The sequence below is a fragment of the Rattus norvegicus genome, chromosome X (assembly GCF_021556685.1).
Source record: "Rattus norvegicus strain SHRSP/BbbUtx chromosome X, alternate assembly SHRSP_T2T, whole genome shotgun sequence".
Classification (NCBI taxonomy): domain Eukaryota; kingdom Metazoa; phylum Chordata; class Mammalia; order Rodentia; family Muridae; genus Rattus; species Rattus norvegicus.
The window spans coordinates 73889805-73914174 of NC_141554.1; the positions used below are offsets into that span (position 1 = coordinate 73889805).

Here is a 24370-nt window from a genome sequence, read left to right on the forward strand (position 1 = left end):
CCAGGCTGGCCTGGAACTCACTGTGTAACCCAGGCTAGCCTTGACTTCGAGGCAGTATCTTGATCTCGTGAATGCTAGGATTGTAGGTGTCTGCCACCACGTCTGGCTTGCTAATAGGCATCTTGATCGACTTTTAGCTCTGTCCATTTATTTTGAGGACATGAAGAACTGTAGCATTTCCATAGGTGCTTGTAATTCACACAATCCCAAAGGTTCATACTCCAAAGGCAACATTAGAAGGCCGAAACAATTTACACTCATCAGAATCTGTGGCTCTTTGTGGAGCTTGTAACTTTATTTCCACCAGTGCTCTGTAATGTTTCACAATTGGTGATTCCTTAAAACCTTAGGGGCAGCTCAGCAATGGCAAATGAGAAGTGTGTGAGTTTGGGATCTGAACGGCTACACTTCCATAGGAACTGATGAGCAGTTTGGGGAGCTGTTGGGATTCGTTCCGAACAGGAGCTAAGTAGGATTCAGCCATGCCTTCCCTACTCAGCATTTTGTGGGACCTCAAGGTCAGAAAGTTCATATTCTCTCTCCCGACTCCTCTTTCCTCTCTTTCCCCTTCTCTTTTCTTCTCTCCCCTTCCTGTGGACTTAAATGTCACCTTTCCCTGGGAGAACTTTTTGTTGAAATCTCTCTCCCCAAGTAGATTGGGTCACTCTGTCTGAATCTTCCTCTACTATTTTATTGCAGTGTTAAAGGTTGAAATAATTAAGTAGTTGGTTGTTGATATGATTGCAATTTATAGACTGCTTTCATTACTGCTATATTCTCAGCTAACACAGCGACTGGTATGCAGTAGACACTTGGTAAATATGTGAATAAGTTCATGAATGGATACGACTTGTACAGTGATGAAGGAATGGTGTTGAAGGGCCCACAGAGTGTTTGGCTTCAGGCAGTGAAAATCAATGGAGGAGTGGGGCAGAAGAGATGGGAATGAGTTGTGTTCAAGGGTCTCAGACCAGGGAATTCAAGAGCATGTGTAAAATGAGAAAGAGGTAGATAATATGTAGGAATGGTGGAGCAGTCCTTGTTTACTTCAGATATTAAGGTTAGATTCTTTAGTTGCTGTGATCGTGCATACTTGGCTGGGGAAGTCTCAAAGCTGTAGTTTTATGGTGGCCAAATAAGGATCTAAAGATCAGTTACCACAATAGAGCAGTGGCCCAGAGGAAAAGAGATGACACAATGTGACCTAAGTCACGGCAGAGGCAATGTGACCTAAGTCGTAGCTTGGGGGCAGAGATAAAACCTTATGACACTGGTGTCACAGCACATACTTGTAGTTCCAGCTATTTAGGAGGTTGAGGCTGGAGGATCTTTTGAGACCAGGATTTTCCGGAGGCCTGAGCAACAGACCGGTCTTTAAAGAAACTGAACTATCAAGAGAAAATGAGGAAGTTAAATCAATAGAAAAGCAATAGTAAGGGGACATTTTAGTGTAAGGAAAGAAAGGCTTGGGTTTCGGGTAGGAGAAGGCACAGTGGGTGGTCAATCTAGGCCTAGTATACTTATAAAGACAGGTAGACCATCTTATACGTAGTAGCTGACATAGACTTAACAGTACCCAGAAAAAGGAGAAGGGAGGCCAGAGACCTGGGCCCTAATGCTAGACGACTGGCAGCTACACTCGATAGCAGAACAGTCCTTCACATTACCATGCAGAGAACATCACATCTCCTTTCCGTCTTATCCTTTCCATACTTCATCTTAACCAAAAGGCCAGGAAATGGTGGTCTGTTCCAGAGTAAAATCTTGGCTTTACTTTTGCATAACTGAAAGGCTCATTAAAGTCTAGTCCCCAAACAAAAGGTTTCCCAAACAAAAGATCAGTCTGTCCTCAAAAGTAAATATTGCCTCTACTTTTACAGAAACCAAAAAGCTTCTGGAAGCTTCCAAATATCATTTTCTCTTTACAGTCAGAAAGGCTTCAGAATGTCAGGGTTTCATATAGTTAGTTACAATCAAAACTGCTTTTTTGTAGCGCTGAGATAAAACTCAGGGTCGCATGCATGACAGGCAAGCATGCTAGCACTGTACTATATCCTCTTCAGCAGCTCTGGGATGATTTGAGTGCGCACTGATTGTACATTTGACTCTGTACTTTGACATTTAGAAATGTATGCTTCAGACAGATTCATACAATTATACAATGCAGCATTGATTGAACATTGAAAAATGTAGGCTGCATGTGTTGGCCCACACCTATAATCTCAACACCTCAGAGTCTGAGAGGAAGAATTGCCATGAATTGAAGCCCAGCCTGAGCTATACAGCAAGTGAACACTAGGTTTTCCTGGCTAGATAGCAAGAGCCCCATCTACATTGACCAGGATATGATGGACTAAGATACATTATGTCCTCTCTAATAGGCAATACTATGTGGCCATTAATATGTATGTGGTCTTCATTTGTGTGCTCATGTGAATGGGTTTCCATGACATCCAAGAATGAGAACAAGTATGTGTATGAATCTGTGTGAGCTGTGACTACATGGATATGAAAAATACATATGAAAAATACTAACAGTGATTGTTTCCAAATAGTGGAAGGAGGAAACCAGACAGAAATTAGAAAGAAGAAATTGGAAACTTTTTTTTTAAGTCAGGGGCTGTGCTCAGTGGTAGGGCATTTGCCTAGCATGCATGAAGTCCTAGGTTTGATCACCAGTACTGCAAATTTTTAAAAATCCATCATGTGTGGTTTTATTTTGCAGTTGAAAAATCATTAATTGGAGATGAAGAAGCATATGTATGTAACAGACAAAGCAGGATGGGGACTTAGAGAGCTGAAAAATCCCACTGTTGTAGTTTTTAAAAAGAAAAACTTTGCAGGCACATTGGGCAATGGCCTCTTTTGCATTGTCCTTTTTGTAGGTTTGAGATTGTATTATCAAATGTTTGGGGGAGCATGCCATCCCTCATGCCCTGCCTTCCTTTGAAAACTTTCTGCAGAGTCATTGCCTTGCCATTACTTAAAACCAAACTGACTTCTCTAGGTCCAGACCAGCGGCTTCCAACTTGATGGGGCATCACGGTTACTTAATGCTTTTTGAAGACAGATTTCTGGGCTCTGCTCCATTCAGTGGCTAATGATATAGTGTATCAGGGGCAGCATAGAGGGTCTTCCCAGAATTCTGATCTTAAAGGCACACTATGGTCCCTGAGAAATCCTTTCTGTACTGGCTTCTCCTTGTGGCTTCTTTCTCCCTGTATTATTAGCATTGGTAAAAGGGAAGGAGGAAGCGGAGTATGACTCATCGTGGATATCTTTGTGGGTCACAAATGGTTGAGTTTATCTGAATGGGAAAATGAATAAAGTGCAGTTTAATAGACTTGAGATTTTAGTAATATGTGGTGCTTCTTGAAAGTAGCCTATTTGAAGTGGGGCCCTCTCAGAAGGAAGGATTGTCAAGTAGCTTCCTACGCACTGACTTGGGCCTAAGAGATGCCCTCCAAATAATGACTGCTTTACCGTAAGTGGAAGGGAAAGAACAATCATGTGAAGTCTTCGAATTTAGCTGTTTTATAAGTGAAGGAAATATTTAATAATATTAAGAGTCACTGTCTTAAGTCCATTCCACATACATTATGGTTGGAATGACTTTGTCTTCGTTCTCTATAAAGTATGTTAACCAGTCCTAGGATGTAGCTTACTGGGAAAGGGCTTGTCTGGGCCTCTGTTCTCTCCCTAGCACTGTGGATCTGTTAACTGGGTGACCAGTGGGGGTTATTAACATCCTAAAACAGTGTTGAGCAATCTCAGTTGCTCCCAACAGTTAACCCCTGGAACTCAAGCCTCAGCTCTCATGGAGCTGCCATGCTTGTGCTGGGAATTGAACTCAGGTCCTCTGCAAGAGCAACCAGTGCTCTTAACCACTGAGCCATCTCTTCTACTCCATGATACTTCTTTATTGCCTTTGGCTATCCTCAGTGAAGCTGGTGGCCATCCGTTAAATAAATCATTTGCTTTATTAGTTTGATAACAGATGCTTCTGTTTGAACACAGTTTTCCTCAACAGTCATTTAGCACAGGGTAGTCTGTGTCCAGTGGTCAGTAGATAAGTATCCAGCTAGAAGTTAGAAACTGGTAAGGAGTGAAACTCTAGGGGTTCATATGAATGAGAAAAATGAATACCGCACTCCAAGGAACTTGGAAACCATTACCAGATCCCTCAGAGTGGTAATTTTACCCTCCTTCCCTTTCTTACTTTACTTGGGTCCCCTGGCTCAGAATTATCAACCTCGGATTATGAGTTTTGAGGAAATGGTGGCTTGGTGGTGGTTTTTAAAGGATTTTCTTTTTGAGAAACAGTTACTAGGCAACCGCTGTGGCCTGCTGCTGCTCTGTTAGAGTTCATCGGGCAGGGTCACTTCCAAAGAATATGCATAGACAGGAGCAGAAAACTTGCAGATAGATTGGCTATCACTCGTTGTTGTTCTGTTTGGGGGTTCTATTGTTTTAGTAAGGCAGGGTCTTGGGCTCTATTCTAGGCTGACCTGGAATTTATGACCCTTCTGGGTTCTGTAGTTACTGGTATGAACCACTGTGCTAGACTCAGTCCAGATTTGGGTACAGTTCTTTGATTCATCGTCACCAAGGAAGTACTGCCTGGTCACATCTCTTGCCTGCATGCTTCTTCCCTGAGTGAGTGAGCTGGAAGGGAGGGCCTGGAAGGAAGGAGCGAGAAATGATCCCTGATTCAGGGGTTAGAGGCCAAGCCCTGGGGTGAGGCAAGTATCCTGTCTCTCCGAGCTGCCCAAGGCTTCTATGACAAATCAGTTACCACCCTTTACATTTAGATTAGGACAGCTTATTTATATTATTGTGTTACCTTGTAAGTCTCAGAACAGGCACAATGTCCAGCTGCTGTGCCCACCCCACTCCGCCATTTAATAGGTGAGTCAGTGAGTCAACTGCTTCCTCCAGGGTTGTAGGGACAGGAGTAAGTAATGAGGACAAATCTCAGTAACACTCAGTTCGTGATGAATGAAAGAACATGCGAATTGAACCAGTTGGCTCCATTGATACCACAGTGAAGAAAAAGAAACTTGGAGAGGAGGGGATTTAGGTGACTTTTAGCTCCGCCCCGTGCTCACCTTGGCTTCTGCGCATTTCCCTTTTCACCCAGCTGAAGGTCAGGCTGCTTTGCCCAGGGATCGAGGGAGCAGGGGAGGGCAGGTGTTGGAGCAGGTGTTGTCTTTTCTCCCACAGAGTCGCACCGACGAGGTGGGGCTGCTTCTTGCCAGCCCCTCTGCGGTGCTTAAAAATGCTTTTGTGAAAAATTTCCCCTGGAAGTGTTTTTAAGCAGTTGCTCAACCTTCAACCCTCAGTATAAATCTTGACTGCCTTTAAAGTCAGCTTGTCACTGAAGTCGGCCTCATTCTCTGACATTTCTATATCGCGTGCCTCTCAGCACACCCCACTTTCCAAAGCAATTATAGACCTGAAAATGTTGTGTAAGGAGAGCTCGAGTTTTAATGCTGGACAAATGGTTGCAGCTTGTTTCTTTTTAGACTTTGTACTGGGATCTACTATGTCTCCACTAAAAGTGTTATCCCAGGAAAACTGTCCTCCTTACCTAACAGTGATTGAATAGCCCCTGGTCCCTTCCAGCCCCCCTGCCCCGTGTCTCAGGGCCATCTGTTCTCTGCAGTGAGCTTTTTGGGAAAGTCTCCTTGCCCATCTGCTCTCCTTCGGCCTTAGTGCCTGCTCTAAAGATTTATAAAGGCTGCCCTGGAACCTCTTTCCAGTTGTTAGTTTTTAAGGATCAGTGAGATTCTGAAGCAGATAAAAGCTGTTTCCATTTGACATGCTCAAATGCAACTCTTTTTTTCTAGGTGCTTTTTTCCCTTCTTGGTGGGGAGGGTTCATCTGTCTTTCTCAACTTGGGGGAGGGACTCTGCTTATCAAAGCAAAGATTCCAGCTCCTGGCTGCTTTGAAGCCTAGTGTCCTCCTGACTTTTTGGCCGAGAGTGTGCTGGCCCATGGAGCTCCTTGGGTTCAATCTTTTCCTCTTGTCTCCCTGACAGAGTACAGTCGCTTTGAATCCAAGATCCATGACTTGCGAGAACAAATGATGAACAGCAGCATGAGCTCGGGGTCCGGGTCTCTCCGAACCAGTGAGAAGAGGTCCTTGTATGTCAGGTAAGCTGCCCGGCCGAGCACCGGGCCTAGCCATTCTTGTCTAACTGGTAGGGTGGGGACTGTGTACTCCCTGCACTAAACCAACACTTTGTACTGTGTGCTCACGGCGTGGATTTTATGGTCAGTATCTCCTCCCTTTTCTGAACTGCTTTCTTCCTTTTCACTTACAAATGAGTCAGTCTGGGAAATGTTCATTTTGCTCTAATTGTAAGACTGTTAGGTGATTGTTGCTAGTCGGCATTCAAACGACACTTGAAACTTTAAGTTTGTTACTTGCAGTCTGTACTTTGAGGGGAAAAGTTAGCATCTCCTTCCGCATATGCATGGTAGCCATGAGGATTTGTGTCAGCATATCCGTTCTCACAGAGTCCTGGTACAGGGCCTTTTAAGAGACCAAAGAGCTGGCAGGTTGCTGCATTCTGGATGTTTTGCTATGTTCCTGTCCCCCTTTCTCCACCCAAGGTATGTGATTCCTAGGACAAGATGGCGTATTCACCCTTAGAAGGGAAAGGCAGGGACAGTTTATTGTTGAAAGCTATATGGGGACTTCGTCAAAGACTGAGCTTTTGACCCTTGAAGGGGTCAAAGTATAAAACCTTCAGTTAGTAGACTGATAAGAGAGCACTGAACTTTTCTTAGAATTAGGGGTAGTTTCCTTCTTCCTGCCATGCTCTTGAGCACCAACAGTCTGGTCACCAGTACTCTAAGGTCGGTGCCCTTAGAGTGGTGGTGGGATTCCTCCCCAGAGCCAGCAGTCTTCCCAGGCTTATTTAACTGGTTGAACAGTTTCTGGTGGCCTCTGATACTTGCTGGAGGCGGGAAGGAGAGGCCAGTTGCCTGGTAACGTGACAATTACTGTGTCCTTGGGGTGTGAAATGACGGTAGCTAACTGATGTCAATGCTAATTGCAGCTCTCACGTGCTTGCTTTTCTTTTTCCACAGTTGGTTGTCAGTGACCCCGCTGCACAGGGAGTCTGCCTAGGGAGCATTCTGTGCATCTGAGGCCCACTAGGCTCCTTAGAGTTCCTTTCTAAAGTGAACCCTGCACTCTGCTCTTTGTGGGTGGAGAACTTTTGCTGCATTCACCTCCTGCTGGCAGCACAGAAGGGGAAAGAGGCTTGGCAAGGCCCAGCCATCTTTCCGGTCTCCTTCCTGGAGAAGAAAGGCCTCTTGGTGGTCACTGAAGCGCTTGCTCAGGACCTACAACATGGGCAGTGGGTCTCTGATGTGGGGGAAACCATCATGTGCTGTCACCCCCAAAAGTGGGTAATATTTATGTGACTTGGTCAGGATTGTTCCATTCCATGCTTCCAGCCCCCGCAGATGTGGCACTTCAGTGCGCGTGGGAAGCTCTCTTTAGGCAAGACAGTTCCTTCAGAGAGCTTTATTTTTAGATCTCTCCTCTCCGCCTAGCCTCTGCTACTGCTGTCCCTGCCTGGATAGGGGAACCGGGCACTGGCTCTTGATGTGGACCACAGTTCTATGGCTTAGGCAAGGTATCCACTCACCTGGACTCTGGGAAGGAGGGGAAGACCATGACTTTCTAGTGAATCAGTTTATATAATGTCCTCCTAACCTTGGCTAGATACCTTTGTCCTCTGAGGCAAGTAGGTATGGTTTAGAATAGGAATTGTTTGTGATCATTAGAGCAGTCAGGGGAAATGATGTTTAAGGTGACAACTGGGAGTGGGAGCCCTTTCCTGGGTTAACCCCTTGACCTGCTCTCTGTAGCCCAAATGAGTCTTTGCATTTATAATCCTCTTCCTTCAGCTTTTGGGTAGTAGGGATTACAGGCCTGCACAACTAGTTTCAGCTTGTTTCTTACATTCTTAAAAAGAAAAACAATCCATCCATACCAATAGTTTCCTAAACTATTACCCCCTCTCTTTCTCTGAATTCTGTGGCAGGAAACACTAGTTCCCTAAGAAATTACTCTGACTGTAGAAAAACAAGTCGTTTAGTGAAACCAGGCAAATGCAGGCATTAATAGAGGAAAATGGAGTCCTTTTTTTTTTTGTGCGTGTTGCATTTAACAACTCTGCCTGCATAGCTGTGTATGTGTGGGCATGCATATGCATGTGTGTGTGTGTGATGGGCGAAGGCTAGGCCTGTGAGCCCAGGGTCTCTCATTGCCTCTGCTTCCCCAGCACCGGGATTGCAAGCAGGCATGTACCACCATGCCCAGCATTTTTGTGCACGTGCTAGGGATTGAACTCAGGTCCTTGGCTTTGCACAGCAAATACTTTTCTGACTGAGCTCTGTCCCCACCCCCAAGAATGAGATTCTTTTCTGTTTTTAGTGTCCAGAAAACACTGTCTTGGGCCATAGGCAGTGTTGCCCCCTAGAAATATGAACAAAGGAATATCATTCACAGAAGCCTAGCCTCCTAACATCCAGGCTGGGGAATTTTATAATCACGTACTCTCCACTGCCACTTCTTCCAGTCATTTCTTTAGTAGCTTCATATATTGGGAGCACTAGCTTTTCAGCCTGGTGATGTGGTTCCTGACAGCCCAAGAAGGCTCCAGAGGAGCCTTTGCCAGGGATGAGCAGTGACGTCATGGCTGCCATATTCAATGACTGGTTCGCTGCTTCTTCCACACCAGCCTGACCTCCTCATCACCTGTGTTTCTACAAGGCATTTGCTTGCTGCTTTAGACGCTCTGTCTGCCTTGCTAACTGTCCCTAAACACCTCCTTAGCTCTGGGCCCGAGATGGCAATACCATTGCTTTTCAGAGCCTCAAACTTGCATATCAACAACCCGATGACCATGTGCAGAAAAGAAAGCTGCTCACCTCATGCCTCTGACAATGGCACATTCACACTGGACTCCTTCCCTCCTCTTAGCGTTCTTTAAGCTAATTTCCTTACCTTGTTATGTGGAAAAGGGATTTGTTCTGTCACCCAGGGCATATTTCTCTTCAGTGTAAGGATGAAGGAGCTCATAATAAAACGTCTGAAATGGAATGGTCTGCCTCTTGAGAGAAGATACTTGATTTTTTGTCACTGAAGGGGTTATACAAGAGCCTGGGTGACTTTTGGCCCTGGGCACTGCAGAGTTCAAGCTAAAGCACTATTCTGGGCCTGTTTTGTTCTGAAGCTTTTCGTCGTGTGCTGGCATCCTTAGCTAAGGGAACCCCTGCACCATCATGACCTTTATTGTTCTCTTTAAATGGTTTTTTAATATCCTTTAAATAATGGCACATTTTGATCCCATTTTGCATATGAGAAAAACTGAGGCTTGAGTGAGACGGCCAGGAAACTCGCAAACTGGACTGTGAACTGAAATGCACTGAGTTTCCCCAACTCCCTGGCTGTTTGGATTGGCTAGAGTGCTGGTAAAAAACAAAACAACAACAACAAAACCCCCCCCACCATATCCCTAGCTACCTCTTCTAGAGCTTCAGGGTACTGTGTACAATGATCTTTTTTCTTTTTGGGTCATTGTTGACATTGTTTGGTCAGTTGGTATTTCCTCCCAGTGTTCAGGATTGATTGAACCTAGGGCTTCACACACGCTACCATTAGTCTATATCCTCAGCCCTCTTTCCTTTTTCTTTCTTTTTTCTTTTGAGACAGAATCTCACTGTGTGGCCTAGGCTGACTTCAATCTTGAGCTCCTCCCACCCCAGCATTTCAAGTAGCTGGGATTACAGGCCTAGGACAGTGGTCTGGTACAGAATGTGTTTTTAACAGTCAGAATGCTCAAGAATGGCCACTTTATACTGTGATTGACATTTATTTTTACATCAGTGGAGCAACTAAACATTATGTTTCCTGTTCTGTGGAAGGCAGTAGTGCAGAACTAATAACTTGAGCCTGCTTGCTGGGATAGATTCAGGGAAGCAGTGGTCTGGTTCCTGTCCTCCTGCAGCTGACTTTTACCCAGAGGGTGATGTGGCTGCATTCAGTTTGGGTTTCAGTTTAGGTTTCAATTTTGCTATTCTTTTCTCTCTTCCCCTCTCCTCCCCTCCCCTCCCCTCCAAAGGATCTATCTCCCTCTTGTTTGCATGGGTTTCCAGAGCAATTTTGAAGGAGGTAACTCCCTCTCATAGCTGCACTGAGGCTGTACCAGGTAGAACCCTAGGGGCTGCAGCCGTTAGGGGTTCTGGGAGTTTTCAGGAGGGAGCAGGGGGAAGAAGGAAAGATAACGGTGTCTGGACACTGGCAGTCGGCTTTAGATCCACCAGGAACTTAACGAGAAAGCCCTTTCCTCTCTTTACCACACTAGAACCATCTCTTATTGGGTGAGTGTGATGAACAGAGCCTTTGTGCGTGCCCAGCCTAGGGCTTTTGCTCGGCTACTGTGGTGTTCTGTGCTAGACTGGACCACAGAAATCACTCTCATGCCTCTGGCTCACAATGTTTTGTTGACTAGATGTTTGATTTCGGCCATTTGCACGTGAAGACAAGGCAAGGCTGCTGAGTAGGTTTAAGTTCCAGACCTGACTTTGATTTTATAAACGAATGAATGAATGGCCTAGGACTGTAAGGTTGCCCCAGAGGCTCAATTGTGCAGTTGTAGAAGTGGCTTTGAAAGTCTGTGCAGACTCATCTGACTGCACCTGTGCAGCCCCAGGACAGCATGGGCAGTTCGGGAATTTTGGCCTCTTCGCTGGCCATCTCCCAGTCTTCTTCCCACTCTAAAATGGGAATCCTGTTGAGGCATCTGTAGTTTGGTTCAATGAAACAATGTTAGTATATTGGCTTGGTCATCAAAAAAGACTGGAGAGTGTTTCTTCCGCCAATACCAGGACACTTTGCCCAGGGTGGCGTTCTTTGAAGCTCAGTTTGATTTATTCATTAAGCTCTAGTAGGGGATGAAGATGCTAAAAAGAAAATATTGGAACTTCTGACAGAATTGGGGGTGGTGACAATATTATTTATTTTTGCAGAGTTAGGGGTCAAATCTAGAGCCTCACATGTACTAGCAAGTACTCCACTGCTGAACTGACCTGCACACACAGGCTTGAGTTAAAAGTAGCAATAAATGCATGGAAATCCTCAGTGCTACCAGTGGCTGCCGGAACAGCCTGCTTCCGAGCACTGGTACCAATACTCATTCCATTTTCCCAGCATCTGCAGGACCTGTGAGCCCTGCATGATCTCTTATTATAGGTTGTTGGTCCTTGAATGTCTCTTAAAATTCATGGTTGCCCTGTAGGGCTTGGCCCTTTTAGGTAGAGTAGAGATGAAGTCCCTGACCTGCTCGTTTTTTGAAAGTGCATCAAGATACCTGTCTCTGGTAGCCACATTTGGTGCTTCCCTTAGGATCCACGCTCAGTGTCCCTTGAAAATTTGGCTTTAGAGTTTTAGGTTGTTTTTGGAAGCTGCTGGAAACTTTTAATTTTCTACTAAGGTCAAGAGCTGATGTATAACTGCAACTTTATGGTTCTCTGTGCTCATATTAGGTCAACTGGACAACAGATAGGCTATCTAGTCTTCAAATTATATGCTCCCTTTAACACTTTAGTGGTACCCCAGACCCCCGTTTCAGTGGAAGGGAAACACAGCAGAACACTGAGGAACACAGAACACTTGAGGGTGTTCTGTGGGATAGCCTGGGCTCATCCACCCTCCACAAACACTGAGAAGGGCTTCCTTGGTGGTCTGCTATGAAAACTCAAAACTAATCATGCAAGAATTAAATTGCCATAAATAGAAATTATAAAGGAAGGCTGCTACCAAATGTCTGGAATGGATTACAAAGGAAATTTGGGCTGTGCAGCATCCCAAAGCAAGAGAAACTTGGGCTGAACCATGGAGGATCTGTTCAGGAGGCTGAGGGGAACAATACAACCCATGCAAGACAGGTGGCCTGTAGGTCAGGAGGTCAGCACAATCCTGTGAGTTCTGTGGAAGCAGCCCCTTGTCTTCTAGGCTATTAGTACTAAACTGTTTTGTTTGCTCTCTGTTAGGAAACCTGCCTAACCAGTTCCCTCCAGGGAGTTGCATTTTCATTGTATTCTTGCTTGTTAAGTTTAAGGTGCCACAATGGCTGTGCAAGGTGCTTATGACTTCTTTGGATCTTTTATACTCAACCCTCAGAATTTATGATCTGAACTACAAAGACTTTTGCTAGGTAATCTGTTTGCTTAGAGAGCTGATTATATCCTTCTTTCCCTCCTATTAGAGAGGGGTCAGCTGAAATGAAGATTTGGTAGAGTCTCCTAGAACCGTCTGCATTACCCCTGTGGATGGGCACATGCAAGATCTCTTTGAAGATATTTAAAAAGTCACCTCTTAAACAATATAGCTCCCAAGACCTTTAGAAACATTGTCTCCTTAGGGGATCAGGCAGTGGCCTGCAATGCTGGATTGCTGAAGACCAGTCTGGGATGTGAACCTGGACACTCCTGGTCTATCCCACCTCCTGCTCATGGAACATCAGTGGAAGGTTCTTTGTGCTATCTCTCTATTTTCCCAGGCCTTATTGCATAGTTTCTTCTTTAAACAATTCAATATTTTTCTGGTTTGACCTTGATGATTGATAAGTTGTAGGGGTCCCCAGGATCTGCTTCACCTTGGGGCTTCTTAAATACATAGCCATGGCTGAAAGGCTGGAAAGTTACTTTCTGCTGGTTATACAGAGCACCGTGGCTTTGGGCTTGGGAGTGGAAATAGTTCTGGAAGTGTTGGCCTTTCATCACAATGTTTCTCAGTGACATCACTGGTCCTTAATTTAATATTAACTTCATAGAATTCTTTGTATTGGGCCAACAAGATGGCTCAGTGAGTAAAGGTGCTTCCCATGGAATCTGGAAGCCTGGTAACCTGAGTTTGATTTGCCAGATCCCATCTGAAGGTTAAGGCAGATAACCAACTCCACAAAGTTGGTCTCTGATTTCCACAATGTTCCGTGACATTCATGGCCAACAACAACAACGATGATTATAATAATAATCGAGGAAGAAGTTAAAATTAAGATTCAGAGGAAAAGGGGGGTTTCTTGGTCTTCTAACACACCTGTCCTCCAGTAAGCCTTTTACATGTGGAGACGCACACACACACTCACTCTCTCTCTCTCTCTCTCTCTCTCTCTCTCTCTCTCTCTCTCTCTCACTGCAGATCTTTTATTATGTCCTTTTTTAGGTGTGAGGACAAAGGTTTGGCTTTCTTTTTTTCTTCCTTCTGTCTCTTTGAATCAGAGGTTGAAATGGTTCTGGGTCATTTGGGCCTTGTATATGGTAAACTTCAATTCTGGGACAGTGATTCAGTTTGGCTTTAGAAGAGCTAGTATCTACCTAATTCCCCTAGGCTAAAGGTGGAGAGGGAGGAACTGTGAGAGGCTTGGAGGAAGGCGGTGCTTAGAGTAAAAGGCTGAGTGAGGCCTGTCCCTTTTTTAGGACTTTAGGCTGCTTGGCCAACTGTCATTGATGGAAGGCCACAATTTTCTTTTTTAATTTTTTTTTGACAATTTCATGGGCGAGTGTTTAGGGGAAGCAAGAATTTTGGTCATTTTCATCCTCGTTCCTCATTCCTCTTTCTTGTTCCTTTGTGTGTGACCCACTGAGATTAATTATCGCTGGCTGCTTGCATGAACATGAATGGAGTACTTTACTGGAGCTTGAGAGACTTACCAAAGAAGTAAACGACCCTAATGTCCCATGCACTTCTAGGCCTTCATTTGGAGGATATCTTCTAGTTCTTGGAGTATCAGAATTTTTACAGGGACAGGGGAGTGGATTTGGAGAAAACCCCATATCGTGGGTTTTGAAAACAGACCAAAATCAGGACAAAGGAAGGAATTGTTGAAGGAAAGACCCCAGCTCTTTAAGTGCTAGAGCTGGAAAGAAGCATCAAGAATGTCTAAGAAATTTCCTCTTCTAGATAGCAAAGTGGACAGAGTGAACATTGAGGTCCCAGTGTTCTGCTGAGTTCTTTTGCTATTGGCAGACCTGATTCATAGAAAGGGGAATTCTCAATTCATCGTTTGGGTTCGTTACTGTACATATTAGTTCAGAATTTAAAACTGAGATCTCATGTTTGTTGTCCATCCCCTTCTTTGATATAGCCTTGTCCAATCATCCATAGAGCTGTCAAACAAAAGCCAAATGGAACAGGTGCTACTTTTTAATGGGAATTTGGAGTTATATAACCTTTTGACTTTGTTTGCCAGGGAACTTAGCGCCTCTCCTGAAGTAAAAGGCTCAAGCCTGTACTTAGTGGAGCTATTTCTCAATTTCTCCATTAATTGACTTCCATTTTTGGAAATTGTTAAAGGAACACATGTTGTGGTTACAAAACAAAGCGAACAGTAAAGTCCTAGTGTGGCCTTCTTGCTGGCTTGGATCCGTGTGTGTTGAGTGTTGTGCAGGGCCTGAGCTTATCCCAGAAGTAGATGCCATGTACATTTTAGTCAAACTTTCAGATGTTTTAAAATGACAAATTATTGGATTCTTGGCTCTAGAAAACTCATTTGTATTAATTCTCCCATATGTCCCCTGCTTGCTGTTATTGTCACCAAAGGCCAAGCCCAGTTCTTTGGATGCTAAAACACACCTTATATTTACAGTCAACTCTACGTTCATACATACATACATACATACATACATACATACGTACGTACGTACGTACGTACATACGTACGTACATACATACATAAGACTGTAATCTACCTCAGTTCTTTTGTTTGGCTTTAGTTTTGTTTTCAATTTTTGTTTTCAGTTTTTGAGATAGAATCTTACTAGTTGCCTTAATTACTTTTTTACTACTGTGCCAAAACACCATGGCCAAGGCAACTAATAAAAGAAAGCATTTAATTAGGGATTTGCTTACTGTTTCAGAGGCTTAGTCTGTGGCCATTGTGGTGGGGAAGCACAGCAGCAGGAATGGTACTGGAGCCAAAAGCTTACCTCTGATCATCAAGCAGCAGGCAAAGGGAGCTAACTGAGAATGGCAAACCTCAAAGCCTACCCCAGAAGGCCACACCTCCTGATCCTTCCCAAACAGTTCTTCCAAGTGGACCAAGCATTAAAATATATGAGTGTAAGGGGCCATTCTCATTCAAACCATTGTACTTTGTATGTCATACTCAGGATCCTTCTGCCTTAGCCTCTCCGGTGCTTTAACTACCAGCCTGTGTCACTACACCCAATTCCTGATTCATTTTGGCATCTTTCTATTTCTCTCTTGAAATTTCCAAACTAATGTGTGCTTAATACAAATTCTGCTCTTCTACTTCAGTTTTGGAACTCCTAATGCCATTGTATTTTGCTCATCAGTTAGATTACATTGCTCAAGCTTGTTGGTCTTTGTAGAACAGCTGACAGATGCCTGCCTTGTGTTAGGTTGCATGGAACTCAATTCATTTCAAATGAATTGCCCCTGTCACACAGAGCTTGGAAAAGATCTTGTAGACCAAATGCTTTATCTGTTGGCCTCTGCCCTTGCCTTTATTGCCAGGAGTGCATGCATTATGAATTAAAGGCTTTTTGTTAGAGCTTGGATATTTTCATCTTCAAGTTGCCTTGACACCGAGTCTCAAGAGGGTTGTTTCTACACCCTCTCTTTCATCTCGGCTTGTACACATGGAGATAAGGTATTTTGGACTTGTAGCTTCCTGCTAAGTGAGACAACTCGGATGAAAGTAAAGTCTTAGCATTGGGTGCTGGACAGTCCCCTGGCCGGTGGGCACTGTTAAAGAATGAGAGAACCAGGCATGGCAGCATATGCCTTTAATTCCAGCACTGGGGAGGCAGAGGAAGTCGATCCCTGTGATTTTCAGGACAGCCTGGTCAACATAGTGAGTTCCAGAACAGCCAGAACTACATAGTCAGACCTTGTCAAAACAGGAGGAGGACAGGGGTGGGGGAGGAAGAGGAAGAGGAAGAAGGGGAGGAGGGGGGAGGAAGAGGGGTATGTGTGTGTGTGTGTCCGTGTGTCCGTGTGTCCATGTGTCCGTGTGTGGGTGGTGGGGGTTGAGAGGTAGTCCAGCAGTTAAGAGCATTAGCTCCTCTTCCAGAGCAGCTGAGTTTGGTTTTTAGCATCCAAGGCGGGCAGCTCACAACCACCTGTTTCTGCAGCTGCCGGAGATCCCACACCCTCTTCTGACCTCTATGAGTATCAACACACATATCACATACCCTGTAACACACAAACATACGCAGAAATAACACATGACTGAAGTCTCCTGTTTGTGCAGGCTGCACACACTTAGCACGGGATGAGATGATTAGATTTAGTTAGGTGTGCTTGGTTCCCTGGGTGGGACGCTCTGGTGGCACCCGGTAGACTGGCTTCACTAGGACCTGACTTAGGAGCTTTGTTTTGCATTTGCTTCCAACTCGCTCTCATATCCCACTGCACTTTAGGGTGTAGCATAGGCAGCGAAGCAGCTCTTACTTTTGGCTGCTACTGTGTGTCTAGAAGCTTGGAGGAGATGGGCTTTGTGGAAGAATTTCCCTAATGCTCCTTGGGGAATAGGCTGTTTCTTTGAAAAGAGGTACGTGTACACACACACACACACACACACACACACACACACACACACACACTGGGGACACACACACACACACACACACACACACACACTGGGGCCTATTCCTTGGGGAATAGGCTGTTTCTTTGAAAAGAGGTACGTGTACACACACACACACACACACACACACACACACACACACACACACTGGGGACACACACACACACACACACACACACACTGGGGCCTGAAACAAGGTGCCATCTCACACAGTCTCTTCCTATGTGCTGTGCTATGAGGTTGGCTCTCTTCCGATAACCTATCTGACTGCCAGTCTCCCAGAATTCCGGAGTATGATGATCTCTCTTGACTTTTTATGTCTGTTGTTTCAGGGCCCTGTTTGATTATGATCGGACTCGTGACAGCTGCCTACCAAGCCAGGGACTCAGTTTCTCTTATGGTGACATTCTACACGTCATTAACGCCTCTGATGATGAGTGGTGGCAAGCAAGGCTGGTGACTCCACATGGAGAGAGTGAACAGATTGGTGTGATCCCTAGTAAAAAGAGGTGAGCAGTCAAGGGTTTTTAAGTATGGCTTTTCCTGGCTTCTTGTTCTTGTTCTTGTTCTTGTTATCTGTCTCTGTGTCTGTCTCTCTCCTTCTCCCCCTCCCTCCCTCTCCTCTTTCTTTCTCCTTCCCTTCCCACCCACCCTTTCCTTGCTTTATTTGTTTTATGAAACAGTGTCTCACTCTGTAGCACAGGCTAGATGGGAACTTCTTTGTAGCCTAGCCTAGCCTTAAACTTGCTACAGTCTTATCCCTCTGTCTCTTGAGTACTAGGAATCAGTAGTGCTCCAGCACACCAGTCCTTGTGTTTGTCTCTGCTTGCCTGTCATACTGTGAGTTACTTGAGAGCCCAAGGCATGCCTTGTTAGGCCTTTTGGAATAGAGTCAGTATTTGGGACATGGTACTCACTAAATGGACCAGTGTAGTTGTTGTGCCTGCCACAGCCCATTGCTGAGACCTTGTGCTGGCAGTAACTAGTCTTCTTGACTCCCAAACAGGGTTGAAAAGAAAGAGCGAGCTCGATTGAAAACTGTGAAATTCCATGCCAGGACAGGGATGATTGAGTCTAATCGGGTAAGTGGGGACCCCCACCCTCCCAAGGCAGTCGACCAGAGTGTGAAAAGGGCCGAGAGGCATGGAAGTTTGGGCTGCTATACAGGAGAACTGGGAAGCATGAAAGGCTATCTGTTATTCAAGGGCTGGCTCTGTCCTGCTAGGAAATTGCCTACTTTTTAGCAAGCGGCAGGAGCCCTGGAAGCCCACAGTTAGTGTGTGGCCCTGCTATTGGGTGACTGGCTCCAGAAGGGGTGGAGCTGGCTGACTTGGTGGTTGTCTTCTGGCAGCAGACCCTGCCAGAGCTGTGGAGACCCAGAGCAGAACCCGTTGTTACCATCCCATCTTGCCAAGAAGGTCAGCCCCAGAGCATCTTCTTGCCTTCAGACAGCACAGGGCAAGGGGAGTCGCCATCACATTTCCTTTGATGAGCTTTGCAGCAAAGGCCAAAGACCCTGTGAAACAATAGAGGGAAGAGAGGCCTGGAGTAGACGACTATCAGTGGCACCTTAGGGCTGTGTCTAGGAAGCAACAGTGACCTTTATTGTGTAGGAAGGTCAGTGAATGATGCTAGACTCCGCAGGGCATCTAACATCTCTACATTTTCCTGTAAAACATAATTTTCCTCTTAACATCAACTTTCATTTAATCTCATAGACTCCATTTGTGAAAGATGGTCTTTTATTTAGCTCATCATTGTCTCCATTTTAGTTTTCTTGCATGCTTTAAAATCCATTGTTGTTTTTTTTTTTCTCCCTCTGTCCTTCCCCCCCTCCATCTTCATGTTCTTTCACAGTCGATCAAAACGAAACGTAAAAAGAGTTTTCGCCTCTCTCGAAAGTTTCCATTTTACAAGAGCAAAGAAAACATGGCCCAGGAGAAGAGCATACAGGAACGTAAGTAGCGGCAGAGTCCAGAGAGCAGGCAGACCATTTGCCGCCCTGTCTTCTCGTCTTCAGTTGCCCTTACCCTTAGAAGGTGTTGGTGGCCGCCCAAGCACTTGTGCACACACCCACTTATTTGTATAGAACCTGGCCTGCACAGAGAGCTGTCCGGGCTTATTTGTCCAGCTCCTCACTTAGACCGGAGTGTCGGTGGCTCCGAGGATATCCCAGACGCCGTTGTCGGAAGCATGAGACAGAGCTGTGCTCGGATAAGGAACCCTAGCACATCCTTGTGATAAGGAATGGTTTTCAGCAAGTGCTAGGGTTAGAAAATGGTTTTTCAAGAGAACAAGTTCAAGGGACTGAGTGTTTCTCCCCTGGCTCTCACCTCTTATATTTTCTTTCCCTTAATTTCATTGATAAATGTTAAGAGAAGAGCCTGTCCCTCCTCAGATCCCTAAAGTAGGGCTGCTGCGTCTGGAATGCTCATGTGTGTATAAGCACACAGGACGCCCACATGATTCACAGCAGGCTTCCCATTACGTCAGAGCACCCGCAAAGCCAGTTACCACAAGAAGCCCTTCCTGCTTATATGAGTTGATGTGCACACAGTGTTGTTCAGCATTATCTAAATAAAGATTTATTGAGAAACACAAAGCTGAATTGATTGAATAGGCTACAACACTGGGCTGCATTAGGAACCAATTCAATCCTACTAAATCCCCTTACTCTACCACATGCCTCAGAAACAAGTTGCTCTGACAGTAATCTTGAACACCAGGTCAGGTTTGAACAGCAGGTTCTCGTTCATGTCATTGTGGAATTGTAAGTTGTAAATGTCTCATTTACCAATCACTTCTCCATCTTTCATGGAGCAATCTTGTCATCCAGGGCCATGGGGTGTGACAGGAGACTGACTAGTTTGGATAGAAAATGGCCCCTAGTAGGCTCATGTGGTTTACGATCAAGCTCTGTGTAGGTTGTGGCCACCCAGGGTAACCCTCATAGAATGAAGTTTCTTCATAAAGATGAAGACTAGGGCCTACTGTCCAAGGCTTACTCAGTGACAGGGGATAGAGGAGGTTGATTCGACTTGTGAGCAATGGGAGCCAAAGACAACAATCTGAGATGATGTTGCCACAGTTTTCTAGATTTAGCCCTGAACCTCCCCAAGGAGCCCAGCCTGAGACATATCACTATTTAGTGACCTAGCCAGTTAGGGGTGCCCATTGGCCAATAGGGTTGCAACTTTCTGGTATCTGTTCTCCAGAAACAAAGCTTAGGGAAGCTCTGTGCACAGAGAAGTTTTCTATGAAGGGCTTGGAGAGACTAAGGTATAGTATGGGTGATGGTAATTCTGTCTGCACACTTGGCATGTAGACATGTGTCTTCCATGCACCAATGGGAGATGGATTGCAGGGGCAAAGCAGAGACCTGGCCTCTCCAATGACACATTTGGTCAAAGAAGGTACTTTTAAAAAGCCTTGGAGTTTTGCCTGTCATGTGCTATGGGTATGTGGGCTGTAGACTACCTCAGAAAGCCTGTCTACTCTAAGCCACAAGTGAATAGCATAATGCCAGACATCGTACCTGACATGGGATATTATTCTTTCTTCGGCAGATGTCTTCACCTCACTGTAGTTCTAAGTCTTCATTGGATTTCATACTCCTATCACTAATGCTCAACTGCCTCTGTATTCTTCCTTCCCTTCGTTGTTTTTCTCTGTTTTTTTTCTCTTTTCCCTGGTTTTCTCCTTTCCTCCCCTCCCTCCCCTTCCCTTACCCTTTCTGTCCCTATTGTCTGTGAAATCAGGACTTCCCTGGGTTAAGTGACGATTATTATGGAGCAAAGAACCTGAGTAAGTCAAACTTACACACCATTAACTGTATTTGTGGCATGAATGGAGCTCATGGGGTGGGGGTGGAGATGTAGGGGACATGGGTGAAAGGGAAGGGTGAGGGAGGGGAGTGTTTGTGAGACCCTTTCCCATAGCAGGAGGAAATACATGGCTCCAAATGGTCCCTGGTAGTCTAACGACTCTCTTGTGTTCCTGCCTGCATACTTTCTATATCTCTGGTGGTAGGGTACGAGCTTAGTGTCCCCACCGAAGTGAGCTGGGCCTAAGTGCATGGTCAGGGTGAGTGCTCAGCTGATGTGAAGCTTCCTGGAGCTTCCTGTGGGGCCTGCTGGTTAAATCTTCTCCCAAGTAACCCTCGACCAAGGGGTTGAGCTTGGGAACCACAGATTTACTAGTTTAGTTCTTCTGTGCGGGGACAGGGTGAACAAACTCTACATCTGAGTGGCCTCAGGAGTTCAGGTATCACCACAAGGTCAGAGATGGTTAGAACATCTCTAAGAAGCCAAGCTGGCCTAGTGGGGCTAGCTATACCGCTGAATGAATTTTATCCCAGAAAAGCTCTGACTGACATCTTCATTTGGAAAAACTTCCAGAGTGGGAACTAGGAGGACCTAGGTGAAGGTTCCTTAGTAGCCATCCTTACTCTCTGCAAATCCAGAGTACAGCCTTCCATCTCTGTCCACATATATTGTCCCTCAATAAAGGCGAAAGGTGGAAGACAAAGGACCCTGTCCTTAGGGAGAATTCAGGGGCTAGCCACATGTGACAGACAACCCAGCAAGTCCTTGGGAGGTGTGCACAGCATATTATGGTCCTGGCTGAAACGAGCAGCATCTCTCCATAGTTTGATGTGTCTGTGTCTCATTTCCATTTGCCTGCTGTTCCTTTGAGAGGGCTGCCATGTCTGTGCCTCCTGTGAATGCAGCTCTTTGCTTGAGCTTTCTCCACCCACACTCCAAGATGGGAAGGTCCCAACTGTCTGTGATGGGAGGGGCAGCCTGTCTTCCAGATAGTCTTACTGGCTTGTTGTTTCTGTGTATTTGACGTGTGTCTTGTGGTGGATCGAGGTGCATCCCCCTCATTGCTGAAGCTAAGTTCTCCTCAGCATTGGTAGGAGGGCTGTGGGTCACACCAACGTTCAGAGTAGTGTTCCTGGTGACTGTTAACAGCCATCCAGTGATGAGCCTCTAAGTTGGAGAGTGCCACACAATTCTGTACCTTTGGTGGCTCTGTCTTGGGAGAAAATGCGTGAGCAGCAGCATGCCTGGGCTTTTTCTCTTTGACCGTTCCTTATTCATTTCCTTCCTGCCCATTAGCCTTAGGAGATCAGTTCTGAGACAGGATTTGGAAACCATCCAAATCGGCTGGCTTGATTCAGATGAAGAATATTCTATGAAAGGAAATAAGGCTTCTAGTGCCTATGGAGGGACTTGGCAAACTGAGTGGGCTCTGGGGACATGGAGGAGGTGGCCAGAATCTCAGGATTGGAGCTATGCTTCCCAGTTGGTGGCCTGGATGTGGCAGGCCTCCTGTGGCCTGACTTGGTTGGCAGCTTGCTGTCTCACTCCTGGCGCATTTGAGTTTGTGCTGCATGTGACCTCTCAGTGGTGTGTTCTGAATTGGAGTCTCTTTTTTGTTGGCTTGCAGAGGGAGTGACATCCAACACCAGTGACAGCGAAAGCAGTTCCAGTAAGTGTGTGTCATGCCCCCGTGTCCTGTAGCTTCCCCATGTCTCCCTGCCATCACCATTCCAGTATTCACCGCTACCATCGCCGCTCAGAGGCTGCTGCTCCTTTTAGCCATGTATACTTTGATCCCCTGGAGATGCTGTGGCCAGCTCATTCACCTTGTGGGATGGATGGACTTTGTAGATTAGAGAGAGAGTAAGCCTACAGCTCTAGTGAGGACCTGGTTTGAAACCAGCCCTGGGGTACTGGGGAGGATAAACTGCCAGTAATCAGGTCCATGCCATGGGCATGTAGGCTGCTGAGACTACCAGCTGTACAGATTTGCTCAGAGACCAAAAGTAAAATGGCTTCTGCCTTCCATCTGCCTTTCTGGGCTCCTAGGACCACCTTAACTTCTGGCTGAATTAGATAGTCAGGAAAAGAATTGCCCCAAATGCCTTGGGAGCTCCTGTGACTACAGTATTGAAACCATAGTTCAAATCTCACAAGCTCTGGGAACGTTGGCCTTTGAGAAGCTGCAGTGACTAGAGGTCTTAAAAACTCAACCCAGGACTCTCAGGCTTTGAAGGAGTCCTGTAGCAAGTATCCTGTGGCTCCATGCAGCTCTTGCTGCCTTCCCTAGTATTGTTGTCAGCTTGGGAACTATAGGCACCCAGTACTAGATGTGTTGGTGACTTTTTTAGGAAGACATAATCACTGCCAGTTCACATGGGGGTCCACCATGAGCAGAGAGCAGGTTCAGTATTGCTCTTAAATGATACTGGGACCTTAGCTCAGACATGCACCAGTTTCCTAGATGCTTCTTAGACCTTTAAAGGGGCAACATTAGGCCACAACTTTGGAGGTTGGGCTAAGTGTCTGGATTCAGGTAAAGTGATTCTGCAAATGTGTTTTAACCTGTTGGAGCTTCTCTATGATTCTTCTCAGAACAAGGGGCTACTGAATATAACCAACTATTACCTATAGGAAGTGACCCTAGAGCTTGGGGTGGTTTGGTGGAGACTTGACTTCTGGGCCTTGCCCCATAATTGGGCAATATTTCACTGAATGAAAACAGCCCAGCCCAAGGTTGGTGAATGGCTCCTTAGCCTTCTTGCCAACAGAAAGTGAGACTGTTTCATGGTGGGTGTGGGGTGTGGTAAATGCTGTACACAGTCAGTCATCAGATCATAAAGTACTAACGTGTTTCCCTTTTTGCAGAAGGACAAGAGGATGCTATTTTGTCATATGAGCCAGTGACACGACAAGAAAGTAAGCCCCCTTCTGAGAGTCTTGCCTTTGTGCCAGTCTCCCGGTCATGGGGCTTAGTGGAGGGTAGCTTCCGGGCAGGGAGGAGGAGGCTTGGTCCATCTAGCCCTTGGCTCCTCCCTAGCATCACTGGGTGGATGCCATGCTCCACACACCTCTTGTGATACTTTCGCCCACTGCTAGGAGGCCTTCCAAAGGGCAGGTGGGTTTCAAAGGAAAGCAGGGAAGGCATGTATCCTCAGCAGATGCAATGGTTGGATGCCTTCCCAAGGGCAGGTGGATTTCAGAGGAAAGCAGGAAAGGCCTGTATCCTCAGCAGATGCAATGGTTGCTGTGCAGGCAAAGGACCTGTATCCTCCCCTGGGCATCTGCTTTGCAAGAACCTTGCTTAGTAGTGAGGGTCTGTGTGGAAATTGCTCGTGAGTCTGTTGGAAATGGAGATGCTTCTGATTTTAGACTTGCCTGAGACTTTAGATTGTCAAATTTAAAGGCTTGAAGTCTTTAATTAAAAGCCAGAGAATAGCCTTAGTTGCTTCACCTTGTCTGAATGGTGGCCACAGAGCCTCTGTCCTTGGAGGAAGGGCAGGTTGTCCTGTGGGACCTCTGTTCATTGTCCTGTGCTCTCCCTCCCCAGTTCATTATGCCAGGCCTGTGATCATCTTGGGCCCAATGAAGGACCGAGTCAATGATGACCTCATCTCTGAGTTCCCGCATAAGTTTGGATCCTGCGTGCCACGTAAGAGCACAGGCAGACCCAGATGAGTGAGGTTTGGGACTCTGGGAAGTGCTACTTTTTTAAAGGTGTCTAGGATCAGGGCCATTCGGGACCTCCTGGAAGACAGGTAGTAAGTGGTACTGGCAGGGTTGGCAACCAACTTAGCTGCTTGATGCTATGGAGCTAAAGTTGGGGTGGTGATGGTCAGGATTAATTTTACAAATGGCGAGGCCCATCATTGTTTTTGTTTTTGTTTCCTTGTGGTGCTGGGAATTAAA

At 45.8% G+C, this 24370-nt stretch overlaps 1 protein-coding gene across 14 annotated transcripts in view; it reads left to right on the forward strand.

Annotated features, from left to right (window-relative positions):
- Positions 1-24370, forward strand: part of Dlg3 (discs large MAGUK scaffold protein 3) — a 51926-nt gene that overhangs the window by 22480 nt on the left and 5076 nt on the right. For 8 of the 14 annotated variants that reach the window (XR_015646417.1, XR_015646418.1, XR_015646419.1 and 5 more), the window contains 7 exons: positions 6042-6156; positions 16970-17146; positions 17644-17719; positions 18495-18594; positions 22089-22130; positions 23330-23380; positions 24012-24113. Coding sequence is in view for 10 of the 14 variants with exons in the window: in XM_087600605.1 (XP_087456731.1) it covers positions 6042-6156; positions 16970-17146; positions 17644-17719; positions 18495-18594; positions 22089-22130; positions 23330-23380; positions 24012-24113 (663 nt within the window). In the remaining 4 variants the exon portion in view is untranslated. Of the gene's footprint in view, positions 1-6041; positions 6157-16969; positions 17147-17643; positions 17720-18494; positions 18595-20395; positions 20442-22088; positions 22131-23329; positions 23381-24011; positions 24114-24370 lie in introns of all 14 variants that reach the window. The other 6 variants (NM_031639.2, XM_087600608.1, XM_087600612.1 and 3 more) reach the window with 2 other exon arrangements.